Source organism: Nerophis lumbriciformis, linkage group LG03, assembly GCF_033978685.3.
Source record: "Nerophis lumbriciformis linkage group LG03, RoL_Nlum_v2.1, whole genome shotgun sequence".
Taxonomy (NCBI): Eukaryota; Metazoa; Chordata; class Actinopteri; order Syngnathiformes; family Syngnathidae; genus Nerophis; species Nerophis lumbriciformis.
In genome coordinates, this window is record NC_084550.2 from 14,802,501 (window position 1) to 14,830,299 (window position 27,799).

Below are 27,799 nucleotides of genomic sequence, written 5' to 3' on the forward strand. Positions count from 1 at the left end.
TATCATCTGACAAAGCTGTAAATGGGTGAGATATAATTATGTAAGGTTATTAAGATCAAGAGTAAGATTACTAATGTTGTAATTCGTATCAGAGCGCTTTATGATGCAAACCGATATAGTTCAATACTTGTTTTTTAAATTGATGATTTTTTATTATCCTTTTTTAAATTAAAAAAAAAAAAAATTTACTTAAATGTATTTAAAATAAAATATCAAATAAAAACAGTATAATAATCTGTGAATATGTCAGGATTAGCGAAACAGTTAGCAACGCTGTGTAAAGTGATGTGAGCAGCCTGACTTAAAGAGACAGTTACATCTTTGTACTTTGGCCTCCATCACAGACTGACTCACCTCCGTCCTCAGCTTCCAGGATTCCCTGAAGGTATTTGAAGGACCCGGACTGTTTAGGCTCCGAGGACGGCTCCTCGTAGTCCGTCAGCATCTTGTAGACGTGCGACTGCATGTCCACGCCGTTGCGGCCCGCAGGGGACAGCTGGTGGGGCTCGGGGCTTGATGAGACAGAAAAGGCGACACACATCAGTTGTTTTGTAGCTTTGACGTGCAAAGTCCCATGCTAACAGGATTTTTGCTTGGCACTAAAAGATGAGCTATTAGCATGTACATGGACACAAAAGTATTGGGACACATTCCAACTACAGGAAGTTACTCTAACAGACCACTTTTGCTTTCGTTGAACTATTGTGATTATTTTATTGTGCTCGCCATCTTTGTTCCTGTTCTTCCTCACTAGTCTCATGCAACACTGATGCTAAAGTGTCCGTCCGCCTCCCGCAGATCATTTTTTAAGGGGCCGTGGCAAATTCCAAAATTACTATTTAAAAAGTGGAATAAAGAAGCAGGCAGGTGAAATGTAACAATAAAAAGTTGCAATGTTGACTGTTTTTTTTGCTCTAGAACGGTCATTGCTAAAAAATACAAATAAAATAATGAGTCAAAATCAATGTTATGAATTATTGACCAATCCAATCACTTCACATCAAATGTTCCACTTTGAAATATTTATTGGGAAAAATCTTGAATATATATTTTTTTGCCATTTATAAAAAGTAGTTTTTAATAAAAAAAAGGGCCTAAAACAAAAACACGAAAAATATAATAAATATAACACAAAAACTTATAATCGACTGATAGATCTGAAGTTGATCTAGAGCACTGGTGTCAAACTCAAGGCCCCGGGGCCAGTTCTGGCCCACCACATCATTATATGTGGCCCGCGAAAGCCTGGAAAAAAATGGGTTTCAATAAAATAGTTTATTTTATTTTTTACTAAATGCATTTGTTCTTTCAATTTTGACAGAAAAAAAATGCATATTATCTGATCATGCCAATTATATTACTATATACTGTATTGCAAACCTATTTTTGTGAGATAAAAACAAATAGTTAAATATCTGCTTGTCACCTTTATTTATGATTTTAAAGTTATAAATAAAAAAAATCTAATTATCAAATGCATATGCATTTTTGATTAATCATGATTAATCACAGGTTATTACCCGCATGAATAATGTACTTTTTTTTTTTTAAATGCGGCCCTCTGAAAGCAGGCCCTCAATGAAAATGAGTTTGACACCCCTGATCGAGAGTTGAAAAAAAAATTAAAAAAAATAATGTGTGACTTATTTTTAACAATTTTGTGAGTGGGACCTTTTTGGATCCCCAATAATTTTTGTGGTATTTTTTTTTTTTTTACCAGTTTTTTCCTTTTTTTCAAACTGGATTTTTGACATATACAGTCCAGAAATACAATTAAACACATGTCAAATGTTCTTTTTTCTTCCCCAAACAAGTAACCCACAAAAATGTATTTACAACATAAAATAAACATAACAAAATTTAAAAAATAACAAATAAAAACTTGCATCTGTCAAATAAAAATACGCAAATATTGACATGAAGCCACAGGCAACCGCACTCCTGAATGTAATACACAAAATCAGACAAAAGGCTCATCAATTATTTACCTTTCAAATTTTTTTAACTTTTAAAAACAGAAAATAATGAATCAAAATTGACGTTATAAATTATTGATCTATTTAGGGTTCCTATTAGTTCACATCAAATAATCCACTTTGACATATTTTGGGGGGGAAATATTACATATTTTGGGGTTTTGGCAAAAAATGGCATAAAACATACAAAAATTAAAACATTAACTTTATATCGACAGACCTGAAGTAAATAAAAATAAGTAAATAATTTATGACTTATTTTATACTTTTACTAAGCTTCAGGGGAGCCCTAAAGATTAAAATAAATATATATATATATATATATATATATATATATACTCCTCTCTGAGCTGCCACCTTACCGTGGTAGAGGAGTTTGCGTGTCCCAATGATCCTAGGAGCTATGTTGTCCGGGGGCTTCCATGCCCCCTGGTAGTGTCTCCCAAGACAAACAGGTCCTAGGTGAGGGATCGGACAAAGAGCAGCTCGAAGACTTCTATGGAAATGCAAGAACCGAGACTCAGATTTCCCTCGCCCGGACGCGGGTCACCGGGGCCCCCCTCCGGAGCCAGGCCCGGAGTTGGGGCACGATGGCGAGCGCCTGGTAGCCGGGCCTGTCCCCATGGGGCCCGGCCTGGCACAGCCCGAAGAGGCAACGTGGGTCCCCCCTCCAATGGGCTCACCACCCATAGCAGGGGCAATAGAGGTCGGGTGCAATGTGAGCTGGGCGGCAGCCGAAGGCAGGGCACTTGGCGGTCCGATCCTCGGCTACAGAAGCTAGCTCTTGGGACGTGGAACGTCACCTCGCTGGGGGGAAAGGAGCCTGAGCTAGTGCGAGAGGTAGAGAAGTTCCGGTTGGATATAGTCGGACTCACCTCAACGCACAGCAAGGGCTCCGGAACCAGTTCTCTCGAGAGGGGCTGGACTCTCTTCCACTCTGGCGTTGCCAGCAGTGAGAGGCGACGGGCTGGGGTGGCAATTCTTGTTTGCCCCCGGCTCAGAGCCTGCACGTTGGAGTTCAACCCGGTGGACGAGAGGGTAACTTCCCTCCGCCTTCGGGTGGGGGGACGGGTCCTGACTGTTGTTTGCGCTTACGCGCCAAACAGCAGCTCAGAGTACCCACCCTTTTTGGATTCACTCGAGGGAGTACTTGAGGGTGCGCCCCCGGGTGATTCCCTCGTTCTACTGGGGGACTTACACTGTCGCTCATATTGGCAGCGACAGTGAAACCTGGAGAGGCGTGATTGGGAAGAATGGCCGCCCGGATCTGAACCCGAGTGGTGTTTTGTTATTGGACTTTTGTGCCCGTCACGGATTGTCCATAACGAACACCATGTTCAAGCATAAGGGTGTCCATATGTGCACTTGGCACCAGGACACCCTAGGCCGCAGTTCTATGATCGACTTTGTAGTTGTGTCATCGGATTTGCGGCCTCATGTTTTGGACACTCGGGTGAAGAGAGGGGCGGAGCTTTCTACCGATCACCACTTGGTGGTGAGTTGGCTGCGATGGTGGGGGAGGATGCCGGACAGACCTGGCAGGCCCAAACGCATTGTGAGGGTTTGCTGGGAACGTCTGGCAGAGTCTCCTGTCAGAGAGAGTTTCAATTCCCACCTCCGGAAGAACTTTGAACATGTCACGAGGGAGGTGCTGGACATTGAGTCCGAGTGGACCATGTTCCGCACCTCTATTGTCGAGGTGGCTGATTGGAGCTGTGGCCGCAAGGTAGTTGGTGCCTGTCGTGGCGGTAATCCTAGAACCCGTTGGTGGACACCGGCGGTGAGGGATGCCGTCAAGCTGAAGAAGGAGTCCTATCGGGTTCTTTTGGCTCATGGGACTCCTGAGGCAGCGGACAGGTACCGACAGGCCAAGCGGTGTGCGGCTTCAGCGGTCACGGAGGCAAAAACTCGGACATGGGAGGAGTTCGGGGAAGCCATGGAAAACGACTTCCGGACGGCTTCGAAGCGATTCTGGACCACCATCCGCCGCCTCAGGAAGGGGAAGCAGTGCACTACCAACACCGTGTATGGTGCGGATGGTGTTCTGCTGACCTCGACTGCGGAAGTTGTGGATCGGTGGAGGGAATACTTCGAAGACCTCCTCAATCCCACCAACACGTCTTCCTATGAGGAAGCAGTGCCTGGGGAATCTGTGGTGGGCTCTCCTATTTCTGGGGCTGAGGTTGCTGAGGTAGTTAAAAAGCTCCTCGGTGGCAAGGCCCCGGGGGTGGAAGAGATCCGCCCGGAGTTCCTTAAGGCTCTGGATGCTGTGGGGCTGTCTTGGTTGACAAAACTCTGCAGCATCGCGTGGACATCGGGGGCAGTACCTTTGGATTGGCAGACCGGAGTGGTGGTTCCTCTCTTTAAAAAGGGGAACCGGAGGGTGTGTTCTAACTATCGTGGGATCACACTCCTCAGCCTTCCCGGTAAGGTCTATTCAGGTGTACTGGAGAGGAGGCTACGCCGGATAGTCGAACCTCGGATTCAGGAGGAACAGTGTGGTTTTCGTCCTGGTCGTGGAACTGTGGACCAGCTCTATACTCTCGGCAGGGTCCTTGAGGGTGCATGGGAGTTTGCCCAACCAGTCTACATGTGCTTTGTGGACTTGGAGAAGGCATTCGACCGTGTCCCTCGGGAAGTCCTGTGGGGAGTGCTCAGAGAATATGGGGTTTCGGACTGTCTGATTGTGGCGGTCCGCTCCCTGTATGATCAGTGTCAGAGCTTGGTTCGCATTGCCGGCAGTAAGTCGGACACGTTTCCGGTGAGGGTTGGACTCCGCCAAGGCTGCCCTTTGTCACCGATTCTGTTCATAATTTTTATGGACAGAATTCTAGGCGCAGTCAAGGCGTTGAGGGGATTCGGTTTGGTGGCTGCAGGATTAGGTCTCTGCTTTTTGCAGATGATGTGGTCCTGATGGCTTCATCTAGCCAGGCTCTTCAGCTCTCACTGGATCGGTTCGCAGCTGAGTGTGAAGCGACTGGGATGAGAATCAGCACCTCCAAGTCCGAGTCCATGGTTCTCGCCCGGAAAAGGGTGGAGTGCCATCTCCGGGTTGGGGAGGAGATCTTGCCCCAAGTGGAGGAGTTCAAGTACCTCGGAGTCTTGTTCACGAGTGAGGGAAGAGTGGATCGTGAGATCGACAGGCGGATCGGTGCGGCGTCTTCAGTAATGCGGACGCTGTATCGATCCGTTGTGGTGAAGAAGGAGCTGAGCCGGAAGGCAAAGCTCTCAATTTACCGGTCGATCTACGTTCCCATCCTCACCTATGGTCATGAGCTTTGGGTTATGACCGAAAGGACAAGATCACGGGTACAAGCGGCCGAAATGAGTTTCCTCCGCCGGGTGGCGGGGCTCTCCCTTAGAGATAGGGTGAGAAGCTCTGTCATCCGGGGAGAGCTCAAAGTAAAGCCGCTGCTCCTCCACATCGAAAGGAGCCAGATGAGGTGGTTCGGGCATCTAGTCAGGATGCCACCCGAGCGCCTCCCTAGGGAGTTGTTTAGGGTACGTCCGACCGGTAGGAGGCCACGAGGAAGACCCAGGACACGTTGGGAAGACTATGTCTCCCGGCTGGCCTGGGAACGCCTCGGGATCCCCCGGGAGGAGCTGGACGAAGTGGCTGGGGAGAGGGAAGTCTGGGCTTCCCTGCTTAGGCTGCAGCCCCCGCGACCCGACCTCGGATAAGCGGAAGAAGATGGATGGATGGATGGATATATATATATATATATACTGTGTATATATATAATATATATATATATATTGTATTGATTTTGAAAATGAAAAATATCAAAATGGCTGCCGAATGCTTAGATTTTTTGGCTCTCAGTGGAAAAAGTTTGGACACCCCTGCTAAGAGTATCGTCCCACGAAGTTGTCCTAAACTTCTCTCGTTAAAACGTGTCATTGATTGATTCATTGATCGGGAGTTGTGACCCAATACTTGATTTTTAAGATGGAACCATAAACACCTGCAGGATGCCAGGTGGGATACATTGTTGAAGCTCCTCACCTGTGAGAGGCGCTCAGGCTGAGACCCCCCAGTTTTCCTGGCAGAGATCTGTCCGCGTTGCCTCCGTTGGGCGAGTACAGTCCGGCCGGGTTGTTGTACGTGGCGTGGCCCCCGGTGCCATTGCCGTACGGGTAACTATGGCCGTTGTTGTGGTGGTTGTTGTTGTTGTTGGCCATCTTGGAGTGGCCGTTGTTGGTGTGAGGGGGCGGCGGCGGCGGAGGCGGCGGGACCTGCGGCTCGGGCGTGTACGAGGACTTACGGCTGTAGTTGGTGTAGCCGCTGGTGATTGGCCGGAATTTCTAAGAAGAAGAAGAAATACTCCTTTTAATTCAGACAGGTTCATATTTTGAAGGTTAAATAAGACGTTTGTGAAGATGTTTCCATCCATTCTTAAAGAATGAACGCTTTAAAAACGTTTTGTTTGCTGCTGTAACACTTTGTATCAGCACACATTCAATGTAGACCAAACTTGTTTTAATTGAGGCCACATCACAATTATGGCTGCCCTATGTAACAGTGAATACAGTATATATGAATATAAACACATAGTTCCACAATTTGCATAGGCAACTTATTTTGATTCATATATTTTGTACTAACAGATTAATGCTCTGAAATTGTGAGCAAATATTTATGTATTTATTTTTGACAACACCCCAAATAAATGCTTAGAACTTCTTGTGGCGTGATCAAACATGAACGTTTATTAGTGCAATTGCATGCAGTGCATTTTACTGTCAAAATTGAAAGCACAAATACATTTAGCAAGGATGTGTAAAATAAAGTATTTCCAGCTTTTTGCAGGCTACATAGATAATAAGGCGGGCCACTTAATTGATGTAGATGGCCACGTTTAATGACTGGCAGGACTTGGCAGGTCACGTTTGAGGACGTAGTGGGTCATATTAAATGACTTGGCAAGACAAATCAAATGATGTGGCGGGCGACATTAAATGATGTGGCAGGCCACTTTAAAATATGTGGTGGAGCACTTAATTGATGTGGATGGCCACTTTAATGAGTTGGCTGGCCACTTTTAAGGACGTATTGGGTCCAATTAAAGGATGTGGCAGGGCACCTAATTGATGTGGATGGCCACATTTAATGACTTGGCAGACCACATTTAAGGGCGTAGTGGGTCATATTAAATGACTTGGCAGGCCATTTTAAATGACGTGGCGGGTCACCTTAAATGACATGGGGGGGACACTGAATTGATGTAGATGGCCACATTTAATGACTTGGCAGGCCACGTTTAAGGACATAGTGGGTCATATTAAATGACTTGGCAGGCCCAATTAAATGATGTGGCAGGCCAACTTAAATGACGTGGGAGGGACACTTACAGGTAAAAGCCAGTAAATTAGAATATTTTGAAAAACTTGATTTATTTCAGTAATTGCATTCAAAAGGTGTAACTTGTACATTATATTTATTCATTGCACACAGACTGATGCATTCAAATGTTTATTTCATTTAATTTTGATGATTTGAAGTGGCAACAAATGAAAATCCAAAATTCTGTGTGTCACACAATTAGAATATTACTTAAGGCTAATACAAAAAAGGGATTTTTAGAAATGTTGGCCAACTGAAAAGTATGAAAATGAAAAATATGAGCATGTACAATACTCAATACTTGGTTGGAGCTCCTTTTGCCTCAATTACTGCGTTAATGCGGCGTGGCATGGAGTCGATGAGTTTCTGGCACTGCTCAGGTGTTATGAGAGCCCAGGTTGCTCTGATAGTGGCCTTCAACTCTTCTGCGTTTTTGGGTCTGGCATTCTGCATCTTCCTTTTCACAATACCCCACAGATTTTCTATGGGGCTAAGGTCAGGGGAGTTGGCGGGCCAATTTAGAACAGAAATACCATGGTCCGTAAACCAGGCACGGGTAGATTTTGCGCTGTGTGCAGGCGCCAAGTCCTGTTGGAACTTGAAATCTCCATCTCCATAGAGCAGGTCAGCAGCAGGAAGCATGAAGTGCTCTAAAACTTGCTGGTAGACGGCTGCGTTGACCCTGGATCTCAGGAAACAGAGTGGACCGACACCAGCAGATGACATGGCACCCCAAACCATCACCCAACCATGCAAATTTTGAATTTCCTTTGGAAATCGAGGTCCCAGAGTCTGGAGGAAGATAGGAGAGGCACAGGATCCACGTTGCCTGAAGTCTAGTGTAAAGTTTCCACCATCAGTGATGGTTTGGGGTGCCATGTCATCTGCTGGTGTCGGTCCACTCTGTTTCCTGAGATCCAGGGTCAACGCAGCAGTCTACCAGCAAGTTTTAGAGCACTTCATGCTTCCTGCTGCTGACCTGCTCTATGGAGATGGAGATTTCAAGTTCCAACAGGACTTGGCGCCTGCACACAGCGCAAAATCTACCCGTGCCTGGTTTACGGACCATGGTATTTCTGTTCTAAATTGGCCCGCCAACTCCCCTGACCTTAGCCCCATAGAAAATCTGTGGGGTATTGTGAAAAGGAAGATGCAGAATGCCAGACCCAAAAACGCAGAAGAGTTGAAGGCCACTATCAGGGCAACCTGGGCTCTCATAACACCTGAGCAGTGCCAGAAACTCATCGACTCCATGCCACGCCGCATTAACGCAGTAATTGAGGCAAAAGGAGCTCCAACCAAGTATTGAGTATTGTACATGCTCATATTTTTCATTTTCATACTTTTCAGTTGGCCAACATTTCTAAAAAATCCCTTTTTTGTATTAGCCTTAAGTAATATTCTAATTTTGTGACACACGGAATTTTGGATTTTCATTTGTTGCCACTTCAAATCATCAAAATTAAATGAAATAAACATTTGAATGCATCAGTCTGTGTGCAATGAATAAATATAATGTACAAGTTACACCTTTTGAATGCAATTACTGAAATAAATCAAGTTTTTCAAAATATTCTAATTTACTGGCTTTTACCTGTAATTGATGGAGATGGCCACATTTAATGACTTGGCAGGCCACATTTAAGGACGTAGTGGGTCATATTAAATGACTTGGCGGGCCACTTAATTGATGTAGATTGTCATCCTTAAATGACTTGGCAGGTCACGTTTAAGGACGTAGTGGGTCATATTAAATGACTTGGCGGGCCACTTAATTGATGTAGATGGCCACTTTTAATGACTTGGCAGGCCACGTTTAAGGACATAGTGGGTCATATTAAATGACTTGGCGGGCCACTTAATTGATGTAGATTGTCATCCTTAAATGACTTGGCAGGTCACGTTTAAGGACGTAGTGGGTCATATTAAATGACTTGGCGGGCCACTTAATTGATGTAGATGGCCACATTTAATGACTTGGCAGGCCACATTTAAGGACGTAGTGGGTCATATTAAATGACTTGGCGGGCCACTTAATTGATGTAGATTGCCATCCTTAAATGACTTGGCAGGTCACGTTTAAGGACGTAGTGGGTCATATTAAATGACTTGGCGGGCCACGTAATTGATGTAGATGGCCACCTTTAATGACTTGGCAGGTCACATTTAAGGACATAGTGGATCATATTAAATGACTTGGCAGGCCCCATTAAATGACTTGGCAGGACCAAATAAATGATGTGGCGGGACACCTCAAATGACGTGGGGGGGACACTTAATTGATGTAGATGGCCACATTCATATTAAATAACTTGGCGGGCTATCAAAAAATGAAGTGCTGGGCCACGTTAAAAAATCTGGCGGGTTACAGTCAATGACTTGGCGGGCCATGATAAATTACGTGGCAGGCCCATTTAAATGATGTGACGGGCGACATAAAATAATGTGGGGGACCCTATTAAATGATGTGTGATAAATCATGTGGTAGGTCACATTTAATCACTTATCAGGCTATCAATAAATGCCGTGGCGAGCCACAGTGAATGACTTGGCGGGCCACTTTAAATGATATGCCGGGTCACGTTTAATGAAGTGGCAGGCCGGATTTAATGACTTGGCGGGCCAAATTAAATCATGTGGCAGGCCACATTAAAGGACTTGGCGGGCTGGAGCTGGCGCCCTGGCCTTGTGTTTGACATCTTTGATGTAGACATTGATGCACCTTGTACATGTTCTTACTCTGCTGGAGCACATTGTAGGAATGCAGCACACTAATGCAGCACAGATGCACACACACACACACACACACACACACACACACACACACACACACACACACGCAATGACAAGTGATTATTTGAAGGCTTAAATGTTTCATTTTATGAGATTTTTCATCTTTTATTAAGTCTAAAAGGTACATTATGTAAACACTTTGATAGTACTTTTAGTAATATTTTGAGGTAACAGTCTTTAGACACCTTACAATTTGATTATGATTCAATTCTAAATGGATTATTGCTGCATCTTCATTTTATGTATATGTACTGTATATGTTAATGTACTGTATATGTATATGTTAATGTACTGTATATGTGTATATATATATATATATATATATATATATATATATATATATATATATATATATATATATATATATATATATATATATATATATATATATATAGGGCAGCACGGTGGAAGAGGGGTTAGTGCATCTGCCTCACAATATGAAGGTCCTGAGTAATCTTGGGTTCAATCCCGGGCTCGGGATCTTTCTGTGTGGAGTCTGCATGTTCTCCCCGTGACTGCGTGGGTTCCCTCCGGGTACTCCGGCTTCCTCCCACCTCCAAAGACATGCACCTGGGGATAGGTTGATTGGCAACACTAAAATTGGCCCTCGTGTGTGAATGTGAGTGTGAATGTTGTCTGTCTATCTGTGTTGGCCCTGCGATGAGGTGGTGACATTTAGCAACACTAGCATAGTTATGTGAGTTACATGCTAACATGACATTTCAACACCATGCTAGGTTAAGAACACTAGCATAGCAATGCGAGCTACATGCTAACATTACAATTTAACATCATGCGAGGTTAACAACACTTGCATAGGTATGTGAGCTACATGCTAACATGTCATTTTAACATATTAGGTTAGCAACACTAGCATAGCTATGGGAGTTACATGCTAACATGACATTTTAACATAATACTAGGTTAGCAACACTAGCACAGCTATGTGAGTTACATTCTAACTTTACATTTGAACAATACTAGGTTTGCAGCACTAGCATAGTTATGTGAGCTACATGCTAACGTGACATTTTAACATCATGCTAGGTTCGCAACACGAGCATAGCTATTTGAGCTAAATGCTAACATGACATTTTAACATCATGCTAGGTTAGCAACACTAGCACAGCTATGTGAGTTACATGCTAACATGACATTTTAACATAATACTAGGTTAGCAACACTAGCACAGCTATGTGAGCTACATGCTAACATGACATTTTAACATATTAGGTTCGCAACACTAGCATAGCTATGTGAGCTACATGCTAACATGTCTTTTTAACATAATGCTAGTGTGTTCTTTTTCTTTCGAAGATAAAGCAAGATGATAGATTTTTATCACGTTTGATGTTTATAAACAAGTATGACTGTGACAACATGTAGAAAGTATCTTATAGCGTACCTTTTTATCAAATTTATGGACAGAATTATTTGGCCTCTGACCTATTCTAAAATCTTGTGCGGAAGTCTTCCCAGAAAAGAAGCGGGTGTTGGACAGTAGCTTCATAATGTCTTCACTTTTTCACTTCCTGTACTTGTCTTGTTACATTTCTTGAGGAGCAAAGACATAAATTAAGCAAAAACTACATTAAAAAAAAAAGAAAAAGATTATTCTTCCTAAGGCGTGCGCGTGCTGCAGCTGGAATTTTTTACAGTTTCTCCAGCTGGGTCATCTCAACACATGTCATCCTGTCTTCAGCACTAGCTAAACCAGACCACACACACTCACACACACACACGCACACACACACACACACACACACACACTCTTGTATTTGTTGCCTTCTTGAGACCTCCGAATAATGCCTACCTCTTTCGGACCAGCCTTTTCTAGATATATAAAGATGTGTATTTACAACATTAATAATATATACATACTATGCAAATATAAAAAATCTTGTTGTGAAAAATGAGTTGGAATTTCACAAGAAAAACGTAGAATTTTGGCAGTATCATAATAAAAGTCGTCATTTACTCAACGCAAGTCAAAATTCTACAAGAAAAACTGAACATTTGTGCAATATTATGATACAAGTTGGAATTTTACTCAATAACAGTCGCACTTTTGCAAGAAAAGCTTAAAATGTTGGCAGTTTTATGAAAATAGTAATTTTACTTGAAAAAAGTCACAATTTTATAAGAAAACTAACATTTTGGCAATATTATAATGGATTAACTCGCTGGAATAAAAAAGACAATATAACATACATCCATAAATGTGGATGCATATGAAAAAGTGCAATATATTTATATGTACAGTAACCTATTTATTATTTATATATGCATCTATTGCTTTTTTTATTCTGAACTACCATGAGCTGATGTAACAAAAGTGTATTCTTATCTGTACTGTAAAGTTAAAATTTGAATGACAATAAAAAGGAAGTCTAAGTCTAGTCTAATTGTACCTAAAAAATGTCACTATTTTACAGGAACAACAAAAACAATGGCAATATTGTGATTAAAGTCAGAATTTTTCATGACAAATGTCACCATTTTGCATTAAAAAGGAATACATTAACATAAAAAGTAATAATTTTAGGAGAAAATATTATAGAATATGAGAAATTGTTCCCAATTTTATAAGAAAAAAGTCGACACATTGTGAGAGACTGCTTTTAGTTATTAAAAAAAATTTTTTGTTTGTAATTGGTTTTCAATCTTCATTATTTATTTCAAATGATCAGAGTATGTCTTTATATACATATTTATTTGTTTATTTATTTTTAATTAATTGTGGCCAAAGGGGGCGCATTTCAATTCCTTCCACACACTTATTTCATATGTTGACCAGAGGGGGAGCACTTCATATTTTTACACACACTTGTCATTTCATATGTTGACCAAAGGGGGAGCACTTCAAATTTTTACACACACTTGTTATTTCATATGTTGACCAGAGGGGGAGCATTTTTAAAAGCGACACACAGTCAATTTGAAGAATCCCTCCTTTTTGGCACCACCCTCATTTTGATAGATTTCACCACCAGGGGTGCAAATGAGATCTCTTTGTTTGTTTTTTGTAATGTGCTTAAGGCCGATGACAAAGGAGTCACAGGCCACAGATGGCCTCTGTGCCGCACTTTGGGCAACCCAGCTGTAGAAGCTAACTGTTAATGGCCATTATAGTCTTAGTAGCGTAGTGTATGTGTTCATCCTATGGTCACATATGGGACGCGGGTTGTCTTACGTCAGCAACGGAAGTCGTAAAATTAGCTGTTCACCTGGCGGGTTTTTTCGGAGATGAATAGGGAAGTCCTTCTTTAGCTGCCGTCTTGTTTTATCATATATTGCTGCCTTTGCCCCTGTCTATGTTTAATTTTGTACGCACATTAAATAAATAAAAAAATCCTGACTTTGGAGCAATGTTCACGGACTCTAGTATTTGTCTCTCTATTAGATGCAATGGTTTTTCCATATTGGGACCATGATTTCGGTCCTAACTTGTTCACCGGTCCTCATATGGAAGGTACTTTTCCTTGTTGATGTCTCAAGAAGGGTAGCAATACAAGAACACACACACACACACACACACACACACACACACACACGAACACAGACATAATCGGGCCTTTTCTGGAAGCCTGGACTCCTCCGCACTTTTTATGTTGGCCTGACGTTCGGTTCCAGACTGAGACATCTTTGAACAATAGACGTCCCCCCCTAAAGATCACATCCTGGCCAAGGACTTGAAGATCACATCCTGGCCAAGAAGACCAACTTGAAGATCAGCGAGCATCAAAGTGAAACGTCGTCATTAAATATGTGGTAATCATGTTTGATCAAGTCTCGTCCTGATCGCACAGCTGGGCTTTTACACTGAAAGGGTCTTTGTGTGTCGCCCCCTTAAGGTCGCAACTGATTAGCACTCAAAATCAATAGGGTTCTTCTTTGCACCGTTCAGATCAGAAGCGCCAACATATCGATACAAAAACAATCAATAGGGTCCTTGCTTTGACAGGTTTGGATAATAATTGAAGATTATACCCAAAATAAGAATATTAGTCACAAGTCTTTCGTTCTTAATTGTTTGAAAAAAACAATTAAGTCTTGAACCAGTCGTTAAAACTGAAACATAATGCACATGTGTGAAGTTGCCTCTATTTTAATTCAAATATCAAAATACTATTTCACTTCACTATTTGTGATACATTTGTGCTGCAGATTGTATTGTCAAAATATAGTTTGTATGTTTATTATCATTTGTATGTTGACTACTATACATTTTGTTAACATTTTATAGTCTTTAGTATTAACATTTTATAGTTCTTATATTAACAATTTATAGTTTTTTACATTAACATTTTATAGTTTTTACTTTAACTATTACAGTTATGTTAACAATTAAAGATTTTATGTTATTAACATTTTGTAGTTTTTATGCTATTAACATTTTATAGTTTTACCGTTATTAACTGTTACAGTTATGTTAACTATTCAAGTTTTTATGTAAACGTTTTATATTTTGTAACGTTAACATTTTAAATGTTATATTATCAAATATTTTAAAGTTTATAACGTTTTTCATGTTTCATAGTTTTTACGTTATAGTTTTTGGTATTAAATGTTTTATAGTTCTTATATTAACATTTGATAGTTTTTTTATATTAACAGTTAGAGTTATGTTAACATTTTATAGTTTTTCGTGTTATTAGCGTTTTATAGTTTTTACCTTAACTATTATAGTTATGTTATTAACAATTAATGATTTTGTTATCAACATTTTGTTTTTATGCTATTAACATTTTATAGTTTATAGTTTGTAAGTAAACATAATTATAACAGTTAATAACAATTAAAGTTTTTATGTTAATGTTTTAGTTTTTATGTTATTACATTTTTTACACTTTATAACGTTTTTAATGTTTCATAAGTTTTTATGCTAGTAACGTTTTTACGTTAACTATTATAGTTTTAATGTTAACGTGTTATAATTTTTATGTTAACTATTATCATTTTTATGTTATTAACTGCTATAGTTTTTATGTATAATTTTATAGTTTTTGTGTGATTAACGTTTCACAGTTTTTACGTTAACTATTATAGTTATTATGTTATTAACAGTTGAAGATTTTATGTTATCAACATTTTTTAGTTTTTATGCTATTAACATTTGATAGTTTTTACGTTACTGCTATAGTTATGTTAACTTAGTTTTTATATTAACGTTTTAGTTTACGTTATTACATTTTTTACAGTTTAAAACGTGTTTGTTTCATAGTTTTTATGCTATTGTTTTACAGTTTTTATGTTATTAACTATTATAATTTTTATGTTAAACTATTAGAGTTTTTACGTAATTATCTATTATAGTTTTAATGTTATAAACATTGTACAGTTTTTGGTATTAAAGTGTTATAGTTGTTTACATTAACATTTTATAGTTTTTATGTTAACATCTTATAGTTTTTATGTTAACATCTTATAGTTTTTGTGTTATTAGCGTTTTATAGTTTTTACGTTACCTATTATAGTTATGTTATTAATAATTAAAGATTTTATGTTATCAACATTTTGTAGTTTTTATCCTATTAACATGTTATAGTTTTTACATTAACTGTTATAGTTATTGTTAATAACTATTGACATTTGTATGTCAACGTTTTAGTTGTTATATTATTATTAATTATTATAATTTGTATGTTATTACCTATTATAGTTTTTACATTATTAACTACTATAGCTTTTATGTTATTAATGTGTTATTATTCATTACCAGTCCCATAGTATGACAACTATTTAGACGAAAAAAATGTTGCAGCACAAAAGTAGCACAAACAAATGTGACAATTTTGGGAGATTTTGACATGGTTGGGTTGATGTTTATAAATAATAATGTGCTAATAATAAATAAATCATAATTAATGTTTATTGTTTTTTTCACGTTGTGTTTTACTTTTGTAGCTGTATGTAGAAATGACACCGCTGAAGTGGCAGCTTGTTGCATCAGCTTTGTGCTCTTTTAATGTCTTTTGTGTTCAACATAATTCTCTTTTGTTTTCATGTGTTTTTACTTTATTATTGTGGACTTCTTGTATCTGCACTGCAACCACATCGTTTCCCCTTGTGGGATTAGTTAAGTCCATCCGATCCTAATTACACTATAAACTCAAAACTAAAACACTCAAAACCAGTGACGTTGGCACATTGTGTAAATGGTAAATAAAAACAGAATACAATGATTTGCAAATCCTTTTCAACTTATATTCAATTGAATAGACTGCAAAGACAAGTTACTTAACTTTATTTTTTGCAAATATTAGCTCATTTGGAATTTGATGCCTGAAACATGTTTCAAAGAAGCTGGCACAAGTGGCAAAAAAAGATTGAGAAAGTTTAGAAATGCTCATCAAACACTTATTTGGAACATCCCACAGGTGAACAGGCAGATTGGGAACAGGTGGGTGCCATGGTTGAAATACTGAGTCATTCACAAACAAGGATGGGGGCGAGGTTCACCACTTTGTGAACAAATTCGTGAGCAAATGATTTAAGAACAACATTTCTCAACCAGCTATTGCAAGGAATTTAGGGATTTCACCATCTATGGTGCGTAATATCATCAAAAGGTTCAGAGAATCTGGAGAAATCACTGCACATAAGCGATTATATTACAGACCTTCGCTCCCTCAGGCGGCACTGCATCAAAAAGCAACATCAGTGTGTAAAGGATATCACCAAATGGGCTCAGGAACACTTCAGAAAACCACTGTCAGTAACTACAGTTTGTCGCTACATCTGTAAGTGCAAGTTAAAACTCCACTGTGCAAAGCGAAAGCTATTTATCAACAACACCCAAAAACGCCGCTGGCTTCGCTGGGCTTGAGCTCATATAAGATGGACTGATGCAAAGTGTAAAAGTGTTCTGTGGTCTGACGAGACCACATTTCAAATTGTTTTTGGAAACTGTGGACGTCGTGTCCTCCGGAACAAAGAGGAAAAGAAACATTCGTACTATTATAGGCACAAAATTCAAAAGCCAGGATCTGTGACGGTATGGGGGTGTATTAGTGCCCAAGTCATGGGTAACTTACACATCTGTGAAGGCACCATTAATGCTGAAAGGTACATACAGGTTTTGGTGCAACATATGTTGCCATCCAAGCAACGTTATCACGGACGCCCCTGCTTATTTCAGCAAGACAATGCCAAGCCACTTGTTACAACAGCGTGGCTTCGTAGTAAAAGAGTACGGGTACTAGACTGGCCTGTCTGTAGTCCAGACCTGTCTCACATTGAAAATGTGTGGCGCATTATGAAGCCTAAAATAGACACCGGACTGTTGAACAACTAAAGCAAAAATGGTAAAGAATTCCACCTGAAAAGCTTCAAAAATTGGTCTCCTCAGTTCCCGAGACTCTATAATCCCTGACCTCCACCATGTTTGTGCGCCATACGCCATCATGTTCCAACCCTCCTTACAGGCTGTCACCTCGTCTCCAGCCCGTCTGTCTCTCCTCTCTGCCAGGATCCCCGGGGTCCCGCCCAGGGAGCCATGAAGGGCTGGTTTGTGTTTGCTTAGTGGTGCACAGCTTCATTTCCAAGGTCTGCAGGGATTAGGAACCCCTCGCGGGAGGTCGAGGAGAAATAGGTGTGTGTGTGTGTGTGTGTGTGTGTGTGTGTGTGTGTGTGTGTGTGTGTGTGTGTGTGTGTGTGTGTGTGTTACCGGGAGTGTTTGTGTGTCAGGCCAGGCAAGGTAAAACCATGCTGGGGTCTCCTTAAAAAAAACATATGACTTCAATTTGCCTCCCCCCACCCCAAACATGTTTTTTTTTTTACCTCCGCAGACCCCAAAACTTCTAAGGCCAAATGTCCAAAGTACGATCCACAGCACATTCGTTAGCATTATAATGATAGCATGCTCGCTTTTTGTGCTAATTTTGCAGGTATACACCTCAGTGTCATATAATTTACTTGACAAATGATACTTGTTACCATGCTAATGTTAGTACTAATTTTCAGTTAATGTATAGGATAGGCAAATATAAGCTTTGGCTTGAGCCTATTCCTTTTTCGGTCGTTCTTTTTCTTTTCTTTTCTTTTTGTGTGTAAATGTGTATGATTGTTAAATATGTCTAATCTGTACTGTTAAACTGGTCACACAAAATGGTTGATGGTTGATTATACAAACCCCGTTTCAATATGAGTTGGGAAATTGTGTTAGATATAAATATAAACAGAATACAATGATTTGCACATCCTTTTCAACCCATATTCAATTGAATGCACTACAAAGACAAGATATTTGATGTTCAAACTCATTAACTTTATTTTTTATTTTTTTGCAAATAATAATTTACTTAGAATTTCCTGGCTGCAACACGTGCCAAAGTAGTTGGGAAAGGGCATGTTCACCACTGTGTTACATGGCCTTTCCTTTTAACAACACTCAGTAAACGTTTGGGAACTGAGGAAACACATTTTTTAAGCTTCTCAGGTGGAATTCTTTCCCATTCTTGCTTGATGTACAGCTTAAGTTGTTCAACAGTCCAGGGGTCTCCGTTGTGGTATTTTAGGCTTCATAATGCGCCACACATTTTCAATGGGAGACAGGTCTGGACTACAGGCAGGCCAGTCTAGTACCCGCACTCTTTTACTATGAAGCCACGTTGATGTAACACGTGGCTTGGCATTGTCTTGCTGAAATAAGCAGGGGCGTCCATGGTAACGTTGCTTGGATGGCAACATATGTTGCTCCAAAACCTGTATGTACCTTTCAGCATTAATGGCGTCTTCACGGATGTGTAAGTTACCCATGTCTTGGGCACTAATACACCCCCATACCATCACAGATGCTGGCTTTTCAACTTTGCGCCTATAACAATCCAAATAGTTATTTTCCTCTTTGGTCCGGAGGACACGACGTCCACAGTTTCCAAAAACAATTTGAAATGTGGACTCGTCAGACCACAGAACACTTTTCCACTTTGTATCAGTCCATCTTAGATGAGCTCAGGCCCAGCGAAGCCGACGGCACTTCTGGGTGTTGTTGATAAACGGTTTTCGCCTTGCATAGGAGAGTTTTAACTTGCACTTACAGATGTAGCGACCAACTGTAGTTACTGACAGTGGGTTTCTGAAGTGTTCCTGAGCCCATGTGGTGATATCCTTTACACACTGATGTCGCTTGTTGATGCAGTACAGCCTGAGGGATCGAAGGTCACGGGCTTAGCTGCTTACATGCAGTGATTTCTCCAGATTCTCTGAACCCTTTGATGATATTACGGAGCGTAGATGGTGAAATCCCTAAATTCCTTGCAATAGCTGGTTGAGAAAGGTTTTTCTTAAACTGTTGAACAATTTGCTCACGCATTAGTTGACAAAGTGGTGACCCTCGCCCCATCCTTGTTTGTGAATGACTGAGCATTTCATGGAATCTACTTTTATACCCAATCATGGCACCCACCTGTTCCCAATTTGCCTGTTCACCTGTGGGATGTTCCAAATAAGTGTTTGATGAGCATTCCTCAACTTTATCAGTATTTATTGCCACTTCTTTGTCACGTGTTGCTGGCATCAAATTCTAAAGTTAATGATTATTTGCAACAACAAAAAAAGTTTATCAGTTTGAACATCAAATATGTTGTTTTTGTAGCATATTCAACTGAATATGGGTTGAAAGGGATTTGCAAATCATTGTATTCCGTTTATATTTACATCTAACACAATTTCCCAACTCATATGGAAACGGGGTTTGTAAATAATCATTGATTGATGATTGAATTTAGCTACAGGCCGCACTTTGGACACCGATGATATAAAAAGTTGGACTTGGGGGGAAAAACCGGGTTACTTCCGAACTCCAGCTGACAGATGTCCCGTCTCAGCATCGCAGTTGGGATTATGCGCTAGGACCCGAGGAGTGTTGTGCTAAACAAGATAAGGTTACTATGGAGGGAATGTGCTAAGATAAGATATTGTCGGGATTAAACATTTATAGTCTCGGCTAAAAGCGGGAGTAAATCTTCCTGCTTTGTAGCGGGTTGGAATCCAGGTCTGGAATGTTCCCTGGACTGCTGTGCAGGACTTCTCCCATCATTACTGTTCTCATTTTGTAGATGGGGTTACATGGTCTGGGTTCTAGAGAATCTGGGACTGAGCCAGCGAATTTAAGCGGAGTTAATGAGGTGAGGAGACAGAAAGATGAATGGATGAAGTCCCAGGTTTAGTTGGCATGAGTCACAACCTTCTCCTCACGTCTAAATGAACATGGACAGAAAGCTTCTTTGTACCGCGGTCCAAAAACAAGAATCTGGCATTAATCCTTGACAACAAGGAGCTGATATAAATCTCTTGGACATGGCCGCCCCCCCTGCTGAGAGCGCCCACACTGGCGGCCATTTTTGGCGGGATTAGGGGGCAAACAAAGTGGTGAAGGTTCCTGTCAGCTTCCTGTCAACACGTTCTGGCAACACCATGTAACCCTGAGGAGATCATTTGCGTTCATCTCCGCCCCACTTGGGTAACTTTGCTTCATCTTTGCAAAAACTAAATAGTGCCAACATGTTTCCTTTGGTATGTACAAACCCCAAAAACCAGTGAAGTTGGCACGTTGTAAATGGTAAATAAAAACAGAATACAAGGATTTGCAAATCCTTTTCAACTTATATTCAATTGAATAGACTGCAAAGACAAGATATTTAATGTTCGCACTGGTAAACTTTTGTTATTTTTTGTAAATATTAGCTCATTTGGAATTTGATGCCCGCAATATGTTTCAAAAAAGCTGGCACAAGTGGCAAAAAAGACTGAGAAAGTTGAGGAATGCTCATCAAACACTTGTTAACGGGCTAATTGGGAACAGGTGGGTGCCATGATTGGGTATAAAAGCATGCACAAACAAGGATGGGGCGAGGGTCACCACTTTGTGAACAAATGAGTGAGCAAATTGTCCAACAGTTTAAGAACATTTCTCAACGAGCTACTGCATGGAATTTAGGGATTTCACCATTTAAGGTTCGTAATATCATCAAATGGTTCATAGACATACTTGCCAACCCTCACGATTTTCTCGGGAGACTCCCGAATTTCAGTGCTCCTCCCGAAAATCTCCCGGGGCAACCATTCTCCCGAATTTCTCCCGATTTCCGCCCGGACAACAATATTGGGGGCATGCCTTAAAGACACTGTCTTTAGCGTCCTCTACAATCTGTCGTCACGTTCGCTTTTCCTACATTCAAACAGCGTCACATAATATATGAGGTTTTTAACCACACATGAGTGTGACTTGGTCAACAGCCATACAAGTCACACTGAGGGTGACCGTATAAACAACTTTAACACTGTTACAAATATGCGCCACACTGTGAATCCACACCAAACAAAAATGACAAACACATTACGGGAGAACATCCGCACCGTAACACAACATAAACACAACAGAACAAATACCCAGAATCACTTGCAGCACTAACTCTTCCGGGACGCTACAATAAACACCCCCCGACCCCCCTAACCCCGCCCACCTCAACCCCCCCATTTTCCTTAATTCGGAGGTCTCAAGGTTGGCAAGTATGTTCATAGAATCTGGAGAAATCACTGCACGTAAGCGATGATATTAGGGACCTTCGATCCCTCAAGCAACATCAGTGTGCAAAGGATATCACCACATGGGCTCAAGAACACTTCAGAAAACCACTGTCAGTAACTACAGTTTGTCGCTCCATCTGTAAGTGCAAGTTAAAAACTCTACTCTGCAAAGAGAAAGCCATTTATCAACAACACCCAAAAATGCCGCCGGCTTCGCTGGGCTCATCTAAGATTGACTGATGCAAAGTGGGAAAGTGTTCTGTGGTCCGACGTGTCCACGTTTCAAATTGTTTTTGGAAACTGTGGACGTCGTGTCCTCCAGACGTCTTTTTCATTGACCTGTTCAAGGCTCCAATAACTTCACATCAAATAATCCACTTTAAAAATCCTTTTGGGGAAAATATTGCATATTTTGTGTTTTTGACATAAAAAACAATATTTGTAAAAAAAACAAACAAAAAGAAAACAGCGCAAAACAAACAAACAAAAAAAAAAAACTTTGTATTGATATATATATATATATGCATCCAGAAATTATTTACAGTGCTTTACTTTTTCCCTATTTTGTTATGTTACAGTCTTATAAATTCATTGTGTCCTCAAAATTCTACACACAATAGCTCATAATGACAATGTCATTCTTTTAATATTTTTTTTTACAAATTTATAAAAACAAAAAAATCACAAGTATTCGCAGCATTTGCTTAATACTTTGTTGATGTATCTTTGGCAGCAATTACAGTCTCAAATATTTCTTTAATACGACGCCACAAGCTTGGCACACCTATCTTTGGGCAGTTTCGCCCATTCCTCTTTGCAGCACCTCTCAAGCTCAATCAGGTTGGATAAGAAACGTTGGTTTTCATCCAGTATGTCTCTGTACATTGCTGCATTCATCTTTCTATCTATCCTGACTAGTCTCCCAGTTTAGGCGGGTGAAAAACAACCCCACAGCATGATGCTGCCACCACCATGCTTCACTGTAGGGATGGTATTGGCCTGGTGATGAGTGGTTTCCTCCAAACATGACGCCTGGCATTCAGGCCAAAGAGTTCAATCTTTGTCTTATCAGACCAGTTAATTGTGTAAGTATTTCAGGTGCATTTTGGCAAACTTTTTACTAAGAAATGGATTCCATCTGGCCACCCTACCACATAGGCCTGATTTGTGGTTTGCTGCATAGATGATTGTCCTTTTGGAGGTTCTCCAGAAGGTTTCACATTGTCATTGTGGGGTATTGTGTGTAGAATTTTGAGGACAACATTAATCTATTCCATTTTAGAAGGCTGTAACATAACAAAATGTGGAAACAGGCAAGTGCTGTGAATACTTTCCTGATGCACTGTAGACCTGAAGCCGCATGTGGAAAAAGTTTGGACACCCCTGAACTTGTCCATTGCATGGGAAATAGGGGGTAAGATTTTGAAAGGGATCATGATTGCTTAAGCATTTTATTTATTTTTAAGTGCGCAAATTAAGACAAAAACAATAAAGAATTGCTTTTAATAGACGAAAACGTAATCATTCATTTCCTTTAGACCAGAGCTGGGCAAATATTTTGACTCGGGGGCCATATTGAGAGAAAAAAATGTGTCTGGGGGCCAATGTATAACTTATATGTACACTTTTAGCTGTAAAAAAAAAAATCTGCTGTACAGTATTTGTGTTTGGTAGGGGTGTAACGGTACACAAAAACTTCGGTTCGGTACGTACCTCGGTTTAGAGGTCACGGTTCGGTTCATTTTCGGTACAGTAAGAAAACAACAAAATATAAATTTTTGGGTTATTTATTTACCAAATTTGCAAAATCTTCCACCAAAAATATTTTTCTTAGTGGAATATTTGATGTGAAGTAATCGGAACCTTGGATAGGACAATAATTCATAAAAACATTGATTTTGATTCAATATTATGTTTTAAGCAATGACAGTTTGAAAGAAAAAAACCCAGCTTTGTTTTATTAGTCAACATTGCAACTTTTTCTAAATTACATTTAACCTTTAAGCTTTTTTATTTCACTTTTGTTATGTTTTTGTTTATTTTAATAGTATTTTTAGAATGTGCCGTGGGTCTTTAAAACATTAGCTGTGGGCCGTAAATGGCCTCCGGGGCACACTTTTGACACCCCTGCTATAGATAATGAAAAATTAAATCTGATAAATCTATGGATAAAAAGCAGAGCCTGGCAACGCAAGCGCGTTTATCATAACTCTCTCGCTTTCTCTGCATCTGCCCCTCCCTCACGAATGCTGCTGCGCGCACAATTTGTTTTGTTTTTAACCCCTTCTTAACCCTGAACGTACATTGAAAATACACGAAACCCTAACTCAAAATGCCGGACATTTGAGGCATTTAAGAAACTCCGCCCTGACAGCTCCGCAAAAGAGGACATGTCCGGTGAAAAGAGGACGTATGGTCAGTCTATCGTAGTCCGTTAGCTGCTAGCATGCCGTGTGTTGTGCCTCGGTGTGCATTGTTTACACAACGTGTAACACTACTTAATATGTCCGTGTGGAAACTCGTTCGGTACACCTCCGAACCGGAACCCCCGTACTGAAACGGTTCAATACAAATACACGTACCGTTAAACCCCTAATACCAAAAGTCACAATGTCCAATAGAGTCCTAAAAAAGTTATGACAGACCACTTCAAAGAAACGGAATGGAATTTTACAGTTTTTTACTGAATGGGACACCCAAAATGTACATTAAAATAAAGAAAGTGGGATTTACAATATTAACTATGAACAATAAAACACTGAATATTAACAATAGTAACAATTAGCTGACTCGTCTCCGCTCGGGATGGTCTCCTGCAGGCCCCACTATGGATTGGACTCTCACTATTATGTTAGATCCACTATGGACTGGACTCTCACACTATTATGTTAGATCCACTATGGACTGGACTTTCACAATATTATGCTAGACCCACTCGAGGTCAATTGCGTCCGGTCTTCCTTAGAGGGGGTGGGGGTCACCCACATCTGCGGTCCTCTCCAAGGTTTCTCATAGTCATTCATATTGACATCCCACTGGGTTGTGAGTTTTTCCTTGCCCTTATGTGGGCTCTGAACCGAGGATGCCCTGAACCGAGGATGCCGTTGTGGCTTGTGCAGCCCTTTGAGACACTTGGGATTTAGGGCTATATAAATAAACATTGATTGATTGATTGATTGATTGACATTGAACAACCTATGAACGTCGGTCTTCTTTTACTTCTTAGACCAAGCAAAACACAACAAAAATGTAAAAAAAACAGCAAAATATAATAGTATATACTATAAGTGTAAAACACCTACAATTATCACGTAAAAATCTGCGTTTGAGGCTGGCTTCTCCGAACACAAACCCCGCCCACTCTGCTTTGTTCCTCGTCTGAGCTGCTGTGACGTAGATTACCGCAATAACTCATATAACACCCAAAAGCGCAGATTTCGACTATTGAAATACTTTCTATAGTTCAAGACTTACGGTCATTTAAAACCAGCACTGAAGGATTTACACAACTCCCGTTGCCTCAACAGAGCAAAAAACATCACTAAGGACAGCACACACCCTGGCTTCCACCTGTTCGACCTGCTACCATCGGGCAGGCGCTATAGGTGCATCAGAGCCAGAACAAACAGGCTCAGAGACAGCTTCTTTCCCAGAGCTGTCAAACATCTTGAACTCTAACATACAATAAATAATTCACCCCTATACAATATCCAACCCTAAAACCCTACTATGCAATATTATCCTTCGAGTGCAATACATCCGACACTGATTGTTATCACTCCGGTATTCTTGTCGTGTTCTGTATATTGTACAGTATTTTGTATATTGTTTTGTATATTGTACAGGATTGCTTATTATTTTTTATTGGATAGTCGTCTATTTATTTAAATTCTTAATTTTATCTTTATTACCTCTTGTGTAATTTATTTTTATCCCATATTTGTTCCCACTACCGCACCTTAAATTGGAGTCCTTAATCTGGTTATATGCAAATATAATGACAATAAAGTCCATTCTATTCTATTCTATTATGTAATAGTGGCAACAGGTTTGATGTTAAAGGTCTAAAAAAAATGATGTAGAACGTCCGGCGGACCGGATTGAAAATCTGAGCATGTGGCCCGCGGGCCGTATTTTGCCCAGGTCTGCTTTAGACGTTTTGGGGTGTCATGTGTTTGCCTAACGTTAAGGCTACAACTGGACTTTTTGTGTTTTTCACAAGCTTAGTAGCCTTCATAAAACAAGCATCCTTTTTTTCTTCTTCTTCTTTTTAAAAGCTACACACTTCCAAGCAAGGGAAGGTCAGAAATTCCTGCTAGGACTTCATCTGTCAGCTCCTTTTTAAGTTCGGCTGAGAGTTTTGTCCTCGGCTGCCAGTTATTGGGCCTGCAAGCCTGGAAAAGCTCGCCGCCGCGTGCCTGCAGACCACTCTGCTTCTGCATCCACAGACCGCAAGTGTCATTGCAGGGGCGGCCACGCATCACGTTGCCACATTTAAGGGCATCTGCTAACGCTGACCGACAGGCTACAACAAGCACTTGCAGCTCTTTGCAGCTTCAAGTTGAACATCTTACATTACACTTAACTTACAGTTAGGCTGGGGGAAAAAAAAAAAAAAAAAAAAAAAAACTTTCCGAGGGCAGAACTCGGCACAAAGAGCTTCAATTACTGATGAGAAATGGGGGAAAACCCTTTAGACTGCGTGGAACTTTCCCTTAAAAATGCTTTTCACTGGAAAAAAGGTGATTATGCGACAATATTAATTAAATACCTCAAACCCAATAAAGGTCATACCATTTATTCTCAAGGTTTATACATTTGAGTTATTTATGATTTCAACTTTTAAAGCAGCCTTGCAGAGGTACAAAATGTGCTCATTAAAATTCATTACAATCTGCTCATGCGCATGAATCCAAGGAATGCACAAATGTAATTGTGCATTTAAGGATTATTTCCTGTGAGTACAATGGTTACACTAAATAACGCAACATTTTTGTATTTTTCATGTTTCATCCTACAAACTGTGACTTATTAGTTAATTGCGGCATTAACTCTCAGTCAGAGCAGCTGATGGACGCTGTATTGAGAAAAAACAAAAGCAACATCAAATACCGTATCTTTCGGACTATAAGTCGCTCCGGAGTATAAGTCGCACCGGCCGAAAATGCACAATAAAGAAGGAAAAAAACATATATAAGTCGCACTGGAGTATAAGTCGCATTTTTGGGGGAAATGTATTTGATAAAACCCTGTCATGATCGTTACCCGGATCATGGCATGATTTATGTTGGTTATGTTTCTGGTTTTAGTCTGTTTCCTGGTGGCACCCTCTTTTCCTGTTTATTCTTGGTTTCCATGGGCACTGATTCTCCTCACCTGTCTTAGTTTTGCAATTACTGTTTCCACCAGGTGTTTTGGCTAATCACTCCCCTTTATAGTTTCCTGTCACCCAGCAGTAAGTGCTGGGTCAATGTTTGCATTAGGCAACATTTACGTCCTCCTGATTTTGCTCCTCGCTCTTTACATTATTCTGCCGACCAGAATCCCCGTTTTTTCACCCTTGGTGACATTTTGGTTTTTGTTTAGCTCCACGCTTGCTAGCGTCCTCAATTTTGTAATTTTGTCCTGCCGTTTATTTATTAAAAATACTTTAATCCTACCTGCTCACTCCTCCTGCTTGTTTTCTGCCTTGGAAGGAACACGACAATCGCAACCATGCGTCCAGGACGTAACGGATTGACCCAGCCTGACGAAGTGTTCCTGTCCAACATGGACAAGCAAGACATCCTCCTGGAGCTCAGAGCGGACGCGCAGCCATGGGAAGACGAGGACGAAGCCGAGCTGTCCGAGGAAGACCTTGCGGCCGACGCCATGGTAGCATGGGGGCAGCTTATGGCGAAGTTGTCGGAAGCAGAGACCCGCTTCCTCCCTCACTCTCAAGCCACCCGGACGTCGTCCACCCCACCTGGTACGCGAAGGCTCCGGCAGCGGGCCAGCTCAGCGCAGGCGCAGAATGGGTACAACACGGACACTTTGCCCTCAACATTGTCTGCCAGGCTCTTCCCGTGCGGCTTCTCCTCCCCTCAGACACCACCTGCTGGCAACTGTCCAGAAAGGCGCCAGCGGCGCACACGCACAAGGCCAGCTTCCAGGC

At 40.8% G+C, this 27,799-nt stretch overlaps 1 protein-coding gene and 1 long non-coding RNA gene across 4 annotated transcripts in view; one reads left to right on the forward strand and one right to left on the reverse strand.

Moving 5' to 3' along the window:
* Nucleotides 1–947, forward strand: part of LOC133579775 (uncharacterized) — a 67,812-nt gene extending 66,865 nt beyond the window's left edge. For both annotated transcript variants that reach the window (XR_009812070.1, XR_009812064.2), the window contains exon 4: nucleotides 345–947. This is a non-coding gene — a long non-coding RNA (uncharacterized lncRNA). The remainder of the gene's footprint in view (nucleotides 1–344) is intronic.
* Nucleotides 1–27,799, reverse strand: part of pdlim4 (PDZ and LIM domain 4) — a 121,311-nt gene that overhangs the window by 23,848 nt on the left and 69,664 nt on the right. For both annotated transcript variants that reach the window (XM_061934115.1, XM_061934117.1), the window contains 2 exons: nucleotides 5,983–6,281; nucleotides 355–512 (listed from right to left, as the gene is read on the reverse strand). In XM_061934115.1, the coding sequence (XP_061790099.1) occupies nucleotides 355–512; nucleotides 5,983–6,281 (457 nt within the window). The remainder of the gene's footprint in view (nucleotides 1–354; nucleotides 513–5,982; nucleotides 6,282–27,799) is intronic.